This window comes from Rhipicephalus microplus, chromosome 1 (assembly GCF_043290135.1).
Source record: "Rhipicephalus microplus isolate Deutch F79 chromosome 1, USDA_Rmic, whole genome shotgun sequence".
NCBI classification, from domain to species: domain Eukaryota; kingdom Metazoa; phylum Arthropoda; class Arachnida; order Ixodida; family Ixodidae; genus Rhipicephalus; species Rhipicephalus microplus.
Window position 1 is genome coordinate 28,905,409 of NC_134700.1, and position 16,943 is coordinate 28,922,351.

Here is a 16,943-nt window from a genome sequence, read left to right on the forward strand (position 1 = left end):
CCATCGATTATTATTGTGCTCACTGCCTCTTTCAAAGCCTGCTTAGACTTCGGACCTAATGTCTTTATCAGCCTAATTGGAATGCCATCTGGGTCTGTTGATGTACTACTAGGAACCCTTTTCTCAGCCCTTTCCCACTCTTGTTGTGAAAATGGAGCCATTGCACCACTTGATTCGTTTTTGTCTATTGTGGTGCATAAAGTACTTCTTTGTTGAAGTTTTTCTGTCACCCTTGTTCCTAAATATTCAATAGCTTCGTCCTCTTCTAGTCTAGCACCTTGGGCTGTTGTTATAAAACTCTGCTTTAGGCTCGTCTCATTTCTTAGGGAGTTTAGATGATGGGGAATTTAGATGAGGGAGTTTAGATGATAGGGAGTTTAGATGATGGCAGTGGTAATCAACGCCACCTACCACCCGGTTGTTGTAACCTGAAATGCGGCTTTGGGGCGAGACATGTACGCCACACAGCGCAAACAACTTTACAGGGGGTGGGCAGCACCCTCAATTTCCCCCAACCCTAAATCAAACCATATCCCGAAAACAAAAAGATAAGCTACACAAGCTTTAACAAAAAAATGACATTACATGTCGATAATGTCCTTGCACCACGACATCGTCGCTGGTCGACACTGCTGCACTGTCCGGCTCGACTTACCTTAGTACCGGCCGCGCAACAGCAACGTTGCCGTCGGCCCGACGAACCGTCGCTAGCGCCGACACGTCTTCCAGTTGCGACCAGCACTCATGAAGGCCCCAGACTGCAGGCAGTTGCGCAGGTCCCAGGCATCTCCATCGCCCGACCTCACGACCGCATTCCTGGCCAGCGACGCTGACGATGTGTAGGACAGCCGGCCGTGCATGACATCTCTCCCGCTGACTACATTAAAAAAAGAACTCAAAAAAAAAAAAAACAATGGAGCAGGGCCTAGAGAAGGGAGCTTCGGGCTTTTCAGCCACGTGGTACGATGGTCAGTACTGCTAGCTAATACATTGGTGGCGGCCGAGACGTCCATCAAAATAAAACGCGGGTTCGAATCCCGGCTGCGGCGGCTGCATTTCCGATGGAGGCGGAAATGTTGTAGGCCCGTGTGCTCAGATTTGGGTGCACGTTAAAGAACCCCAGGTGGTCTAAATTTCCGGAGCCCTCCACTACGGCGTCTCTCATAATCATATAGTGGTTTTGGGACGTTAAACCCCACATATCAATCAATCAATCAAAATAAAACAAAAATCCTTTTTTTGCTAACTCGTGCATCGCAGAATAAAAAAGGAAGGGAAGCAGAGCGCAACACCTCAATGCCACGATCCACCTAGATGTGCCACGTGGGACAGGCGGCTGTGCAGAACCTTAGGCCTAATCAGTCGCTCGGCAATAACCGGCATCCACCCAGCACCCAGCCTAGGTGCAGAAGAGGCAGCCGCAAGGAGACGTTCACTCTGTGAAGCGGCCATATCGCTTGCCGCACACAGCAGCTTACCGAGCGATCGGCGTCCACCGCCCCGGGTGGTGTCAAGACGCCCCGGCGTCGCGCCGTAATACAAGTCAGCAACGACGCTCGACTCCCTGAGCCCAAAGAGATATTAGAAGCTATTTACAGAAAATCGGACCATCCACGAGGCTTCCATACTCACTCGCTTCAGGCCTGGCCTACAAACCATGTGCTTTAGGCCTTGCTCACCCCAGGAGACAGACCGCATGGCTCTCGTCCCAGTTCAACGACAGTTCTGGAAACTAACACCAACAAAATGAACAACACTTGCAAGAAAAAAAAAAACTCAACCTGCCGACAAATTCAAGCACGTCACAAATACCGATTTCCTCGCTCTCAACAAAGCACACCACCGACGCCAGCACAGAAGCCGCCCTAGGCCTACTCTACTTCGGCTCTAACAAAAGCTTGTACCGAACCGCAAAAACTGTCATTGGATACTCCAAAAGCCCCACGCTGGGCGCCAATGTGGGGTCTCGAATTGGCGAGCGAGGCTTCCGCCAATGCTTTTGGAGTGAACGGACGCAGTAGACTTGGTCGGTTCAAACCAAACAATACACATTTATTTAACTGCTTTTGGACGACGATATCGTCTGCCGAATCGATACATCAATCGTAATTAACGCACTAGGACATCTGTTCACACTATTACCATACACTCCATGACAAACACAATAACACGACAAACATACGATAACATGCCCAAGGCGGCGTCGCCAACGCTTGACTTACCATGTGAGCCCCCCAGGCACGCGGGCCGCAGTACCACGCGCCGAGGACGCACGCTAGAGACAACCGTTCGCGGCAACCGCCACGCGCAGAAGAGCCTCGCTCAACTCTCACCCGCCACCAAGGCTTGCCTTCCACCAGGGGGAACTACTGGGGCAACCACTGTCACAACCATGATGATGATGACAGTGGTAATCAATGCCACCTGCCACCCGGTTGTTGTAACCCGATATGCGGCTTTGGGACGACACACGTGCGCCACACGGTGCAAACAACATTACAGGGGGTGGTCAGGACCACCCCACAATATATACAAGAAAAAAAAAAAGAACCAAGAACTGAGCCTTGTGGGATTCCCAAAAGGACTGGAATGGCACGCGAAGTTTTATTATCAATGGCCACGACTTGTCATCTACATGAAAGTTAGGCTTCTATCCAAGCTGGTAATTTGGTGTTCTTGAGTATTGGCTCTAACTTCAATGATAATTTTCGATGTGAGACTAGGTCGAATGTTTTCAAAGTCGAGGAATATAATGTCGACGTGGTTATGTCTCTCTAGGGCTGCTGCTAAGTCGTGGACAGTTTCGATGAGATGGGTGACTGTAACATAACCACGGCGAAAGCCATGCTGGAAGGAACCAATTAAGCCTTCGTTTTCAAGGAAACTGGATACATGTTTAAAAATTATGCGCTCTAGTACCTCCGCGCATGTGCATAATAAGGAAATTGGTCTATATAATGACGGAGTTGATGGTGCACTTGTTATAGGTATCGGCGTGATTTTAGCGTACTTCCAGTCGCATGGATGATCCGCATTAGAGAGGGATTTCTTGAACAACAGACATAAATATTTAGAACATCATTCAGCATATCGCTTTAAAAATTCATTTGGTATACCGTCTATGCCTGGCGATTTCTTGTCATCTAATTTTAACAGTAGTGCTAGTATGCCTTCTTCAGATATAGACACATTATCAATAGGTTTGCTATGACCAAATTTGCTAAATTCCGGTGCGCGGCCGTCGTTAACGACAAATACAGAACCGAAACAAGCATTAAGAGCTTCGGCAATTACTGCGTTATCTGTCACAGGACACCATCGATTGATAGAGTAGGAGGATCTCTCTTTTTTGACGAAATGTGTCGCCAAAATTTTTCTGGCGAAGTTTTAAGAAAGTGTTAAAGACGAACGTGTTTGTAAAAATCTTTGGCCTTTTTAATAGTGTTCTTCAGTTGTTCGCGTAACTCCGATATCTTATCTCAACCACTTGAGCATGGATACCGCCTGTACCGCTTTTTCGCTTTGTTTAACCTACGTTGGTGACGTGCAATCTCTTTCGTCATCCATGGATTGTGTGTACGCTGCAAGTGTCGTTTGTGTGGGATAAACTTTTTCACACAAGTCAAAACCAGGTTTTTAAAAAAGCACCACATATGTTCAACAGTATAGACATCTGATTCGTAAAATGAGTTAAAGAAAGAAGAACTATCTAAAACATCCCAAATATCAACATCACTAGCATGAGAAAACACCGGAACAATACACTCTTTCTTCGCCAGCTGTGATCGGAATTTTACTTAGAGATTTAAGCACACGAGCATGTGGTCTGAGATACGTTTGAATACCAACTCTCGGGGCACGATCAAGAGCACTGTCACTAATAATGAAGAGATCCAAAATTGATTGACTATCCCATTGTGTTCTTGTAGACACATTTACTAGTTGCGTTAGGCCATGTAATGAAACAATGTCTACGAGTGGTTCAGCGGAGGCACAGAATGCTTCAGGAAAATCATCATCTGAGTTAATTAGTGAAGTCTTGGAATCTCCAGTTAGCACAAGGTTAGTAGCGTGGTTCCTGCACATGAACTCGTTTAGCGTCTCAAAAAAAATGTGCCGTCACTGTTCGGGGGGGGTGGGGGGGGCGGTAACATCCGCCAATTACCAAATGGAATTCCTCGAAATGAACATTCAGCAATATGCATTCAATGCTGGTAATATCTGGTAGTCGTGTAACGCGCAATGAGTCCATGTACAAAATAGCAACGCCACCACTACAGCGTTGCTATTTTGTACATCGCCCCTGCCCGATAAGAGGGAACGCCCCTGCCCGATACAAGGGAAATGCAATGCGCGTTTTGGCTTCACTGTTGCCTGCCCACCATTTCGCGGGGCGAGTGAAAGCAAACAACGCTAAGGGAATGCGGCGTTGTATCCAGACGAAGCAGGCATGTTGCTCTATGGGTAGAACTATTGCTGGTATGGATGAATGCTATGAGCCCTGCAGACACTGTGGGTGAAGGTTGCCAACTGGCACTGTGTTAAGGCGTTGACAAAATTGCACTTCTGTTGAATATGCACTGAATAGGACGGACGCGTGGAAACGGCGTGTTGAAGGGACTAAGTGTGGCTTTTGGGATCATGATGCATTGTTACACTTTACCAAAGGCAGTGATAGAACTCGTCAAGAGAAGGCAGTCATAGAACTTTGAAATTGGATGACATCTCGTCTGGCCAGAATGTAATGGCATTGTAGGGAAAAAAAAGACAGGACGCTGACTAAGAGCGTGTCAAATATATAATAATAACGACATTTCAGTTTTCGCATAGAAGCCTTGCTCACTAACACATTATATTTTTGACACCCTCTTGGTCGGCATTGTGTTTTTTTACTTCTACAATGCAGTAATGGATATAATAAACGGTGTGTTTTTAAAGCTTGAAAGTACATGGCTGCGGCGCATTACATAGAGTGCGCGGCAGCTGATGTCACCGATCGAGGTCGACTGCCGTTGATGAAACTTTTCTTCTCTCTTTTGACTTATGTTATTTTTAAACATAATTTTCCTGACAGAACTATGTCACTGAAATCTTGGTAGACCCCGGCATAAAACACTTTCTTGTTTAAAAATAAAAGCCTTACTAATGTATAATATGAGAGAGAAAAGCTCATAAAAACATTTATTGAACTCGAACCCGTCGCTTCAATCGCTGTCCTCTTAAATTGCACTTTTTTAGTAATTGTTTTCATCTGACAAATCGTCACATAAATACTCATTCTTTGAGACATTGAATGTATTTGAGACGTGGCACTTGTTCAAGGAACAACGCTCAAGGTCCTCTGTAATGCTTGTCCCACAATCCAACGCCACAGCATGGCTGGCGATGCCGACTTGGCCTGCCCGGTTGGCATCACTGTTGGCTGATCAGAGCACATCCACTCCGCCTAACAACATTTAACCACATTTTGGTGGTGGTGGTGGTGGTGGTGGTGGTGGGGGTGGTGATGATGATGATGATAATATTACCACTCAGTGCCGAAATCAGTACAGTGAATTCAGTGCGAAATTTCTTGGGATCCATATATAGTCCGAGACAAGAAGTTTGCATCGTAAAACCTGAAGAAAACAATAGCACCCTCTGACTACATGCAGGTTTTATGGTACTTGCTTGATGGCCTCTGCAACGTCACACAGGGGCGTCTGTCTACTCAAAGCACAGAAAATGTCAGTAGGACCTGAATACTTGGATAAGCACTCACCCTTACTTTGAACCCAAATTAAAATATTTTATAGGCAACGTTCATCCCTATTGATCAGACAGAATTAAGTTCTCTTGCATGCAAGACTCATGTCAAGCATCTCGAGTTTCCAAAGTTGTCCGAGACACTGTAAGTCCAAACTGCAATGGAAAACTGTACATTAAGGAGAGGGAGTGGCTGTAATTGTATTAGTCCTCAATACTTTCTGAACCCAAAAATGTGCTTGCCGTCTATTCTTAGAACTATTGTCATCGACTGACCCAAGTGACTGACATTGTGGGGGAAAGGAGGGGGTTCAGCCATTCATGCCCCTCCCCAAAAAATTACAGGTGGCACTCCCACCTAACTTTTGGGTTGTTTAAAGTCATCTGGCCTGTTCAGGGGACACCATAATTATTTCCAAATCATGTGAGTAGCACAATGATTGATACCCATCAATCACACGTTTACAGCATATTAACAGTGATGTGATGGCGGCGCCAGTTGTGGCAAACTGTGCCACGCGTGAAACCTGCTACATCCTGCTTTTCCACTGACTCCCATACTTTGCTCTGAGGGTGCACCAAGTCGTCATTTTTGCGTTTTTTTTTTAAAGAAAAAGAGACACATGGCAGGCGCTTAAAATATAGACTTCTTGCCGTTCTAAATTTCAGAAGTGATTGGAGCAGACAGGCGAGAGCTGGGTAGAATAAACAAAAATCTCTCAAGGCCATTATGTTTTTGTATGTGCTCAAGATAGATATTTAGACTGAGCTAATGAGCAAGGAAATTAAATTTGACACCTAGGTCTTGATTGAGCTAACTATGTCTGACCACTACTCATGCTACAACTTCCCCAGATGCTAAGACACCTGTCTTCTTCAGATGCAAAGACAGGTACACAGAATCTCCCATATGAAAAATCCAGCACCAAAGCGCTTGCCCTTCTGCTTAGTGCAAATAGATTGCAGCATGTGATATCATGTACAGGATCTGGTTGTACTCACCCAGAGTAGCTCTGTAGAGGGCAAATGCCAAGGCTACCATGTATTGTAGCAGGCTTACTGTCTAAATAAATGTCTTGATGAAAAATGGGGAGCTTTTATAGCATGAAAGGCCTACTACATTCAGTAGACTCTCGGTGAAGATAACTGCTTCTTACATGGAATAACTGCCTCTAACAGGATTGGTTTCGCACCTATATTTTTCAGCCTTACTGATCTCCCAGTAAACTAAACTCCTGTTAAATGAAGCACATTTTCATGGTCTCTGGAGGTTCTGTTTAATGAGTCTACTGTAATGCATGTTGTGGAAATTCAGGCTAGCCCGTCACCATTGCACGAGCTTTCTAACCTATTTGTGCTGTCCACACAACATGACTTTCCCATCCTCCGCGGTCCATTGGTGCTGGGGTAGCGGGAGTGATCTTGACCTTTCTCACCTGGAACCGGATCTCGACTGTGGCGCCATGCTTCTGAAACGTTCAGAGTGTGCACGGCAAAAGAAACTTTCTGGACAGCAGATGGTAAACACGTCTCTCTTTTCCAGTCCGTCAGCTCCTTTGCTCTTGGGGTTCGTTCTGGTGGAGTTCGCCAACAGTGCCTTGCGCCTGTGGCAAACACTTACCTTCCATTGTCCTTTCTGAACCCTAGGCTGAAGAGCAGTGCAGTGTGTTTGAGTGTGAGCTTACTATGCCAAGTTATACCTATCGAAGCAAACGCGAGTGGAGTTTGCCCTCGATCGAGCGATCGGGCCCTGCAATCATTGATCTCTAGAACACGCAGCATAGTTGCGAGGAACTGTTTTCCTCAGCAGCGTGTCGCCATGAGCCTTCTTGCCTGCGGCATGTTTGTGTTGTACTTTCGCCCGTGATGTGGATAATCCTCTTTTGCTTTCCCGCCACCTTCGGGAGCGGGCATCGTACTACGTCGTGTTGTTGCCACAGGCAATAAAGTATTTCAAATTGTTCAATGGCAGCATTGTGTACTTGCCACACTGCGCTCGATGCCTTGGCCGTCTGAAAGCATGTCTGCAGCGGCGTTAGTTCACGTGAGGCGATGGGGAATGCAGCCCTGTTGATCGCTTAGACCGAACACCGCTAGTGGCTGTACTCCTGCGGGATACGTGCACACTGCAATGTCTACCCTGCATTCAGCCATTACTTCTGTATGTCAAGATTTCTGGCCAGGAGGGGGGAAGGGTGACCCTGAAAACACTACCAACTACCATGTTTACTTGCATAATGAACACAATATTCTTCTAGAAAAATTAGAGCGAAGTTCGGAGGCGTTCCTTATGCGGGGCAAGTTTTATGAAAACTTTTTCGGTATGAGCGAAAAAATTCATAATGCAAAAAAAAAAGTTCCGTCATTCAGCTTTTATGTAGCACTTCACTCATCTTTGGTAGTTGAAGGTGCTATTTTCTCCAAGCAGTTCATGTGCCATCCGTGCACGTCATAAAGCTTTTCACGCTTATCTTCTTTCGCAATTGTTAAACTGCAACAGTGGTATCTGCTGTGATCTCAAGGGGTGCCTAGAAGCATGTGCTACGATGCCACTACGCATTTTTCCAATTTCGTGGCAACCTCGCATGACGACCGTGCCGCCGCCGTTGACATTATAGCAAGCAACGAACATTGGAGCAAGCTACCTCCGAAGCATAAAAACAAACTGTCGATAACAACATTAACCACAGAATACAGCGGCCGCATTGCTTGCAACCGAAGTGAGAATCGAGGACCACTCTAAAACAGTCACGATTGTTTCTGGGAGGGACTTCTTTTTTCTTCCTGGTTTTCCAGAAACCTGTGACACAAAGGCGACGAATGGCCCTTTGCGACAGCCATAGTGACAGCGAATTCTCTCGTCATCGCTCAAAAATTGTGTGCATGTGTAGGGCCTCAAAGTTTCGTATTTGCAGGAAGCGATCGTCGATCGGCCCAGGAAGTTTCGGGGCCTTCGCTTGCTGTGGGCTTGTCTGCTGCATTTTTTCTACACTTGCGCTGTTCATGAACCCCACTGTGGCGCATAGATATTTAAAAAAGTCGAGGTGATCGAGGGGGGGGGGGGGTCTGAGTCGGCATAATAATAAAAAACTGAAGAGACCCAACGGGTAATGAGGCGCCAGGTGTTGGTTACTGGGACTGCAGCGGATAGTTGCAGCGGGTGCATTTATTTTGCAGAGAAAAAAATCAAAATTTTGACTGCTGAAGTTGGGGGTGTGTTTATTATGTGAGAGCATTCATTACGCCAGTAAATACGGCATATAGCTCATACCAAGGGCATTCGATAATCAACCAATCAATCAAGTCAATCAAACAGTTTTTTATTAATTTTTGGGGGTATTTCAAGCGAAAAGCTGTTGCAAACAGCTTGAGAGGGCCTGAAGGCCTTTTAAGGCAGCACTATACTCAGCATACAACAAATAAAGTAGGTAAATAAGTGCACATGAGCTGTATTACCTACAACATAATAATAAAAACATATAAAAATGAATGTATACAACAGTGGCCATTTGACAGAGTTATTGATAAGCAAAAAGCAGTAAAGCAATACAACTTCATGTGTTTTGGGGGTGCTGACACCCTTTGTAAAGTTGTTTGCGCTGCTGCTGCAGGTGTCTCGCCCAAAAGCCTCATTTCGAGTTACAATGGCCGGGCGATAGGGGGCGTTGTGTTCATGAGAGTTGACCACCACTATCATCATCATCATCATAGTGTAGCCCCGGCAGTGACCCCTGGCGGAAAATAAGCCTTGATTGCGGACAACAGTTGAGCCAGTCTCTTTTGCGCGTGGCGGTCGTCGCAAATGGTCGCTTCTAGTGTGGGTCCCCGGTGCCTGGCACCGCGGGCTTTGCCGCCGGGGGCCCTCGTGGTAAGTCAAGTGTTGGTGAAGCCGCCTTAGCTGTGTTATTGTGTTTGTCTTGTTATTGTGCGTTTGTCATGGAGTGTATGGTAACAGTGTGTTCGGATGTCCTAGTATGCTAATTACGATTGATGTATCGATGCGGTGGACGATATCGTCGTTCAGAAGTAGTTAAACAAATGTATGCATGTTGTTTGGTTTGTACCGACCGCATCTACTGTGTTCGTTCACTCCAAGAGCGTGGCGCTCTTGAGAGACCCCACACTTTTTTATTTTTTATTTAAGGAATACTGCAGACAGTTTTTCACCATCCTAGCAGGAGAGGGTTACATAAAGTTTCTAACACAGAGGTCAAAACTAGAAGAAGTCGGAGCGTGCACGCAGTCGGAAGGCAGTGAATTCCAGTCTTCAATGGTTCTTACAAAAAAGGAGTACTTGAATGTGTTATTTTTAGGAGCATATGGTCTTAGTTTTTGAATGATTTAACCTTGCTGAGCGCTGAGGAGGTGGCAGAATGTACAATTCTTTATTTAAACCAGATTCATTGTTGTATAGTTTATAAAAGAAGACTAACCTTGCAATTCTTCGCCTACATTCCAGTGGTTCCAGCTCACATTTATTTAACATTTCTGAAACGGAGGAGAGGCGCCTAAAGTCTGAAAAAATGAACCGTGCGCTTAGTCGCTGAATCCTTTCCACTTTATCTATGTCTTTCTTTAAATATGGGTCCCACGCAATGGATGCGTATTCTAGCACTGGTCGAACTAGGGTTTTATAGGCTGCAAGTTTAACTTTCCAATCACATGACCTCAGCTTCCTTCTTAAGAAGCATAGCTTCTTGTAGGCCTTGGCGCAAACGTCGATGTGAGCGTCCCAACTAAGTTTCGTATTAATGGTCAATCCCAAATATTTTACGGAATTAACAAATTCAATACTTTGGTTACGGACATGGTATTTATGTTTAAGAGGAGTTTTCTTGTGTGTTACTGTAAGAGCGCAAGTTTTTGAGTAGTTAACAACCATCTGCCACCTCTCACACCAGTCAGCAATTTTGCACAAGTTGTCGTTAAGCAATGATTGATGCAAGGGGCTACTGACAGTTGTATAAATAACACAGTCGTCTGCAAACATTTTCACAGTCACTCCTGCGTCAATATCATCACAAATATCATTCACATAGATCAAGAACAAGAGTGGTCCCAAGACCGACCCCTGGGGCACTCTTGATAATACACCAAGGTTTTGTGATCGGTAGCCGCTAATTTCTACAAACTGCGTTCTGTTTTTCAGATACGCAGAAATCCAGTCCACGAGGCGGGGAGCAATCCCTACACGCTGCATTTTTTGTATCAGTAAAGAGTGTGGTACCCTATCAAAGGCGTTTGATAGGTCCAAAAATATTGCATCTATTTGTTTTCTGTCATTGATAGCATCAGCGAAGTCGTGTATGACTGATACGAGCTGGGTCGTCGTTGATAAATTTTTTCTAAACCCGTGCTGGAAGCTGCCTAATATGTTTTTTGATTCCAAGAACGAAGTTATCTGGCTGGAGAGGATGTGCTCAAGTATTTTACAGCAACTACTGATTAATGATATTGGCCTGTAGTTCGAAGCGAGCAGTTTGCTTCCATCCTTGTGTACTGGGACAATTTTTCCACACAACCAATCAAAAGGTAGGCATCCGGCATCCAACGATTTGTTGAACAAAATATATAAATAATGTGAAATAATGTCCGCATAACGCTTCAAAAAGGCACTAGGGATACCGTCAGGGCCAGAAGACTTCTTGGTATCAAGTTTTAGAAGAAGAAGGCGAATACCATTTACATTTAAATCTATATCCGGCATTACGTTGGGCGAGAGAGGAGATGGTTCCGTCGGATTATTGGTTAAACTCTGTTGACTGAACACACTGTGGAATGTTCTGTTTAGCTCATTAGCAATTGCGTAAGGATCAGTTACTGTGCAGCCATCAACGCGAAGCTGTTCAACAGATTTTTTGTTTCCGGACAAGTATCCCCAAAACCTTTGCGGAGCGTTTTGCATGAAGTTAACAAGTGTCGTTCCAAAAAAATAATCTCGAGCGGTCCGTATTTTGTGCTTCAGTGTTACTGAGAGGGAAGATATGGCCTGGTTATCTTTACGTGCTGCTTTACGTTTTCTTGATATTGTTCTTTTCAATTGTACTATATCACGTGTTATCCAGGGGTTGCACCGTTTCTTTTTCTGAAATTTCGGTACGAATTTATCAAGACACGATGCAGTAACGTTTTTAAACGTATTCCACAGACTTAATACGTCTCCTCCTGCCTCAAAGTCACCGAAGCACAAACCAAGTTTTTCTATAATAGCGTCGTCATTTGCAGCAGAAAAATTAAAGACAATCTTGCTCGCAGAATTCTTTTTGTCAGGGCAGAAATTCGCGGTAAGTAAAACCAGCTTGTGATCAGAAATTCCATCATAAACACTGGCCTTAGTGTCATCTGGAAAGTTTCCAACAAATAGAAGATCTAGTACACTTTCAGTGCTTCGAGCAACTCTGGTAGCGTCTTTAACAAGTTGAACGAGATTAAAGTTCAACATCAATTCAAGCAACAAGTTACAGTTTGCTACGTCTGTTGAACCTGGGTGAAGAGTGTTCCAATCAATTGATGGTAAATTGAAGTCCCCCGCTAATATGACTTTTTGATTAGGCTTGCACTTCTGCTGCATGTAAGACTGAATGTTTTCCAAAAACGACTCCGGCGAAGAAGGGGGCCGGTAGACTACACCTACGAGAACCGAAAGCCCACGAAAATCAATTTGACACCATACACTTTCATTGTCGATTATTTCGTCCATAGTTATGCAAGCGATTTCCTGTTTGACCACCAAAGCAACGCCTCCTCCTCTGCAGCCTCGATCACGTCTAACCATTTTATGAGTTGGAGGAACTATTTCAGAATCTTGAATGTCCGGAGTTAGCCAGGTCTCTGTAATTGCTATGATTTGGGGATCATAGGTAAATATGATTTCTTCAAGCTCGTGAACTTTATTGGCTCCTAGAATTAAGGAGAACAACTCGCAATTGTTTGTGATCGGGTCATTTGTCGCGGTTACGTTGCGGGCGGATACATTTCAGGCAATCCTTCTGCTCATCCCATTCGTATATATCATCGTCCACTCTCAGCTTATCGTAATCGAGCGATACTTTGCGACCTTGCGTCCTGAAATCATTGGAATGAGACCAGAGTTTGCTGCGCTTTGCTATAGTGGCCTTGCAGAAGTCATGGTTTACCGAGATTTTTGTTCCTTTCAGTTTGTGACAGTTTTTTAACACTTTAAGCTTCTCGTTGTAGTCAAAAAAATTCATTATTACCGGTCGCACTTTATCGTGGCGTTTTTTCCCAACCCTATGTACTCTTTCCACAGAGTTAACAACCACTCCGAGTTTATCCCCTATCAGTTCCTCGATTATCTTCTTTCTTAATTCTGTAGCATTTTCACGACCCGGTTCAGGAAAACCAAAAATAACAAGATTGCGGCGTCTGCTTCTATCTTCTAAATCATCCAGACGCCTTTGATGTAGTTGAAGATTAACTTTCAACGCTGTAACTTCAGTCTGCAGTGCCTTGATCTCTACTTTCTGTTCTTTTATTGCTACCATAACATCGTCCATTCGGGCATTAACCGTAGATTCTAGCTTATCGTGAGCCGTAGCTAAATTTTCGATTTTTGTTTTCAATTCTTCCTGGGAAGCAAGCATAGTGTTCATCATTTTTATGAGATCGTCTGTATTAGGCCCGGGATTCTGCTCAACATCCCCCGCAAGAAGAATCAAAATGACCGTCCATGCGTCCACAAAAAAACATGCACAAGTCGCCGGGCACGGCAGAACCACAATTCCTCTACAAGCGCTACGAAAGCTGGTATAAAAGTGTTTGTCACCAACCTGGGCGAAAAATACAGAAGGGTATAGCGATGTTGCCATTGCGGTCCCGCCGTGCCCTCTGAAGAAGTCGTTGATGCGGTTGTTTTTATATGCTTATACACTGGTGCCCAACGTGAGGCTGTTGGAGTATCACACAACAGTTTTTGCGGTTCGGTAAAAGCTTTTGTTAGAGCCGGGGTAGAGTAGGCCTAGGGAGACCTCTTTGCTAGCGTTGGCGGTGTGCTTTGTTGGGAGAGAGGAGATTGGTATTTGTGACTTGTTTGAACTAATCATCATGTTGTGTTTTTATTTTTTTTGCTCGCAAGCCTTGTTCTTATTTGTTGTTAGTTTTCAAAAACTTTGTTGAATTAGGATTAGGATGAGAGCCATGTGGTCTGCATCCTGGGGTGAGCAAGGCCTAGAGCACGTGGTTTGTAGGCCAGGCCTGAAGCGAGTGAGTACGCAAGCGCCGTGGGTGGGAACGATTTTCTGTAAATAGCTTCTTCTATCTTTTTGGGCTCAGGGAGCCGGCCGTCGTTGCTGTCTTGTAATGCAGCTTGACGCAGGGGCGTCATGACACCGCCCGCGGCGGTGGACGCCGATCGCTCGATAAGCTGCTGTGTGCAGCGAGCGATAGGGCCACCTCACAGAGTGGATGTCTCCTCGCGGCTGCCTCTTCTGCGCTTGGCTGGGTGCTGGGTGGATGCCGGTTGTTGCCAAGTGACTGATTAGGCCTAAGGCTCTGCACAGCCACCTGTCGCACGTGGCACATGTAGGTGAATCGTGGCATTGAGGTGTTGCGCTCTGCTTTCCTCCATTTTTTTTATTTTGCGATGCACGAGTTAGCAAAAAAGTGATTTTTGTTTTATTTTGATGGACGTCTCGGCCGCCACCGGTGTATTAGCTAGCAGTACTGACCATCGTGCCACGTGGCTGAAAAGCCCGAAGCTCCCTTCTCTAGGCCCCGCTCCATTGTTTTTTTTTCGAGTTCTTTTTTTAATGTAGTCAGCGGGAGAGATGTCATGCACGGCCGGCTGTCCTGCACATCGTCAACGTCGCTGGCCAGGAATGCGGCCGTGAGGTCGGGCAATGGAGATGCCTGGGACCTGCGCAACTGCCTGCAGTCCGACGCCCTCGTGAGTGCTGGTCCCAACTGGAAGACGTGTCGGTGCTAGCGACGGTTTGTCGCGCCGACGGCAACGTTGCTGTCGCGGGACCGGTACTGAGGTGAAGTCTGGCCGGACAGTGCAGCAGTGTCGGCCAGCGACGGTGTCGTGGTGAAAGGACATTATGAAAAAACATGTGATGTCATTTTTTTTTTGTTAAAGCTTGTGTAGCTAATATCTTTGTTTTTTGGAATATGGTCTGAATTAAGGTTAAAAAAATGTGGGGGTGCTGTCACCTCCTGTAAAGTTGTTTTCGCTGTGTGGCGCACGTGTCTCGCCCAAAAGCCGCATTTCGAGTTACAATCATGGGCGATAGGTGGCGTTGTGTTCATAAGAGTTGCCCACCACTATTGTCATCATCATCATGGTGTAGCGCCCACGGTGACACCTGGCAGAAAGCAAGCCTTGGTGGCAGGCGAGAGTTGAGCGATTCTCTTCTGCGCATGGTGGTTGCCGTAAACGGTTGCCTCTAGCGTGGGTCCCCGGTGCCTGGCACCGCGGGCTTTGCTACTGGGGGCCCTCGTGGTAAGTCAAGCATTGGCGTAGCTGCCTTGGTTGTGTTATTGTGTTTGTCATGTTATTGTGTATTTGTCATGGAGTGTACGGTAATAGTGGGTACAGATGACCTAGTGTGTTAATTACGATTGATGTGTCAATGCGGCGGACGATATGGTCATTCAAAAGTAGTTAAATAAATGTATGTATGTTGTTTGGTTTGTACTGACCGCGTCTATTGTGTTCATTCACTTCAAGAGCGTGGCGTGGCTGTCGCTCCCTATTTCGAGACCCCACATGTGATAACTAAAACTATAATTAAATACCATAAATATAAATACCATAGAAATGAGTACCATAAAGTAAAAAGAGCAATACCATTGAAAATTGTTTAGTAAGTCTATGTAGTTGTTCTCACTCACAAGCGTCATGCATCATTAGAACTAAAAAAGGATGTGTCAACTTTTTCTGAGTTAAGGCATCAACATCAATATTTTTGTTTTCATACTTATTGAGAAATGAAGGGACATCGTTGATGATTGATTGTATTAGGTAATTAGTATGCCTGTTTGGGACAGGCCATTTGTCCTGGTAGTAATTTTAGGAGTGAAGAGAACTTTTTAGAGGTAAAGAAGTATGAATAGAGTAAACAAAACTGATAAACCTCATTAACTTTGATTATTTTAAATTTAGCCAAAAGAGGTAATGATGTGTGGAGATGTGAAATGCTTGCTATGATTCCAAGTGCGCGTTTTTTTAAGAACAAGGATTTTGTGTATGTTAGTATTTGTAGCGGTGGCCCGCACAAGCGTGTAGTAGTCAGTGTGGGATGTAAAAAGGGCCTGATAAATTTGTAATTTCACCTTTTCTCCAAAGAAATGGAAACGACACCAAGTACCCTATGTTTGCTAACAACCTCATTTGGTAAATTTCAAGCAGTAGTTCATCGCATAAAGGTAAAGTGTCTGCTCCTGGTACTAAACAGGATTTCTTTTGACTTTTTGTTATTAACTTTAAGGTCGTTGCAGGAGGACCATTCTGATAGTGTGGAAAGAAGCACGTTGACCTTACGAATGGCCACGCTAGCTTTTATCTGCATATAGAACGGCTGTTGCCTCGTTCTGCATGCGTGTCCTGTCATTAATGTAGATGTTGAAAAGAAGGGGCCTAAGACGCTGCCCTGTGGGACATCTGACCTTATTGCCTGGTCAGAGGGAATACTATTTCCTATGACAATGCATTGCCTACGATCAAGCAGATAGGAACTCATGAGAGAGAGAGCTAGCCTGCATACACAATAGGCCATCAACTTTGTTAAAAGATTTTGTTGTAGACGGCCAAATGCCTTACTATATTCAATAAATACTTTGGGAACTAGGTTTCCTTTCTTTAGGTTGTTGATAATTAATTCCTTTCGAACAAGCAGTGTGGTTTCAGTAGAACATTTTTTGCTGTAACCATGTTGACAGTCGCTTAGAGCATAGAGTTTCATACAATAATATTTAGAGGAGAATCTGGCGCTAGTGTCTACGCGGGCTCCTTTAGTGGTGCTTGTACCCCCATGGGAATTATGGGAAGGCTTCGGATCTGCTTCGGATGGATTACGCTCTTGAGATTCGTGATTTTTCTTTTCCTAGTGTATAATAAAATAACCTAAACTTATTTTTATTTGAAACTTGGTTCATTTCATTGTACACAAACTTTATTGCAAAAACTTTTCATGATGGATGAGGTGGCAAAAATGAAACGTGGGTAAATTTAATCATCA

At 44.8% G+C, this 16,943-nt stretch overlaps 2 protein-coding genes across 7 annotated transcripts in view; one reads left to right on the forward strand and one right to left on the reverse strand.

Moving 5' to 3' along the window:
- The window catches only part of LOC119178100 (very long-chain specific acyl-CoA dehydrogenase, mitochondrial-like), a 236,796-nt gene that overhangs the window by 193,413 nt on the left and 26,440 nt on the right, over nucleotides 1–16,943 (forward strand). The gene's annotated exons all lie outside the window — the stretch shown is intronic.
- LOC142810929 (uncharacterized) lies at nucleotides 10,097–14,096 on the reverse strand. The gene has a single exon (XM_075891534.1). It carries the CDS (start codon nucleotides 13,572–13,574, stop codon nucleotides 12,687–12,689), a length of 888 nt encoding a protein of 295 aa, XP_075747649.1. The 5' UTR covers nucleotides 13,575–14,096; the 3' UTR covers nucleotides 10,097–12,686.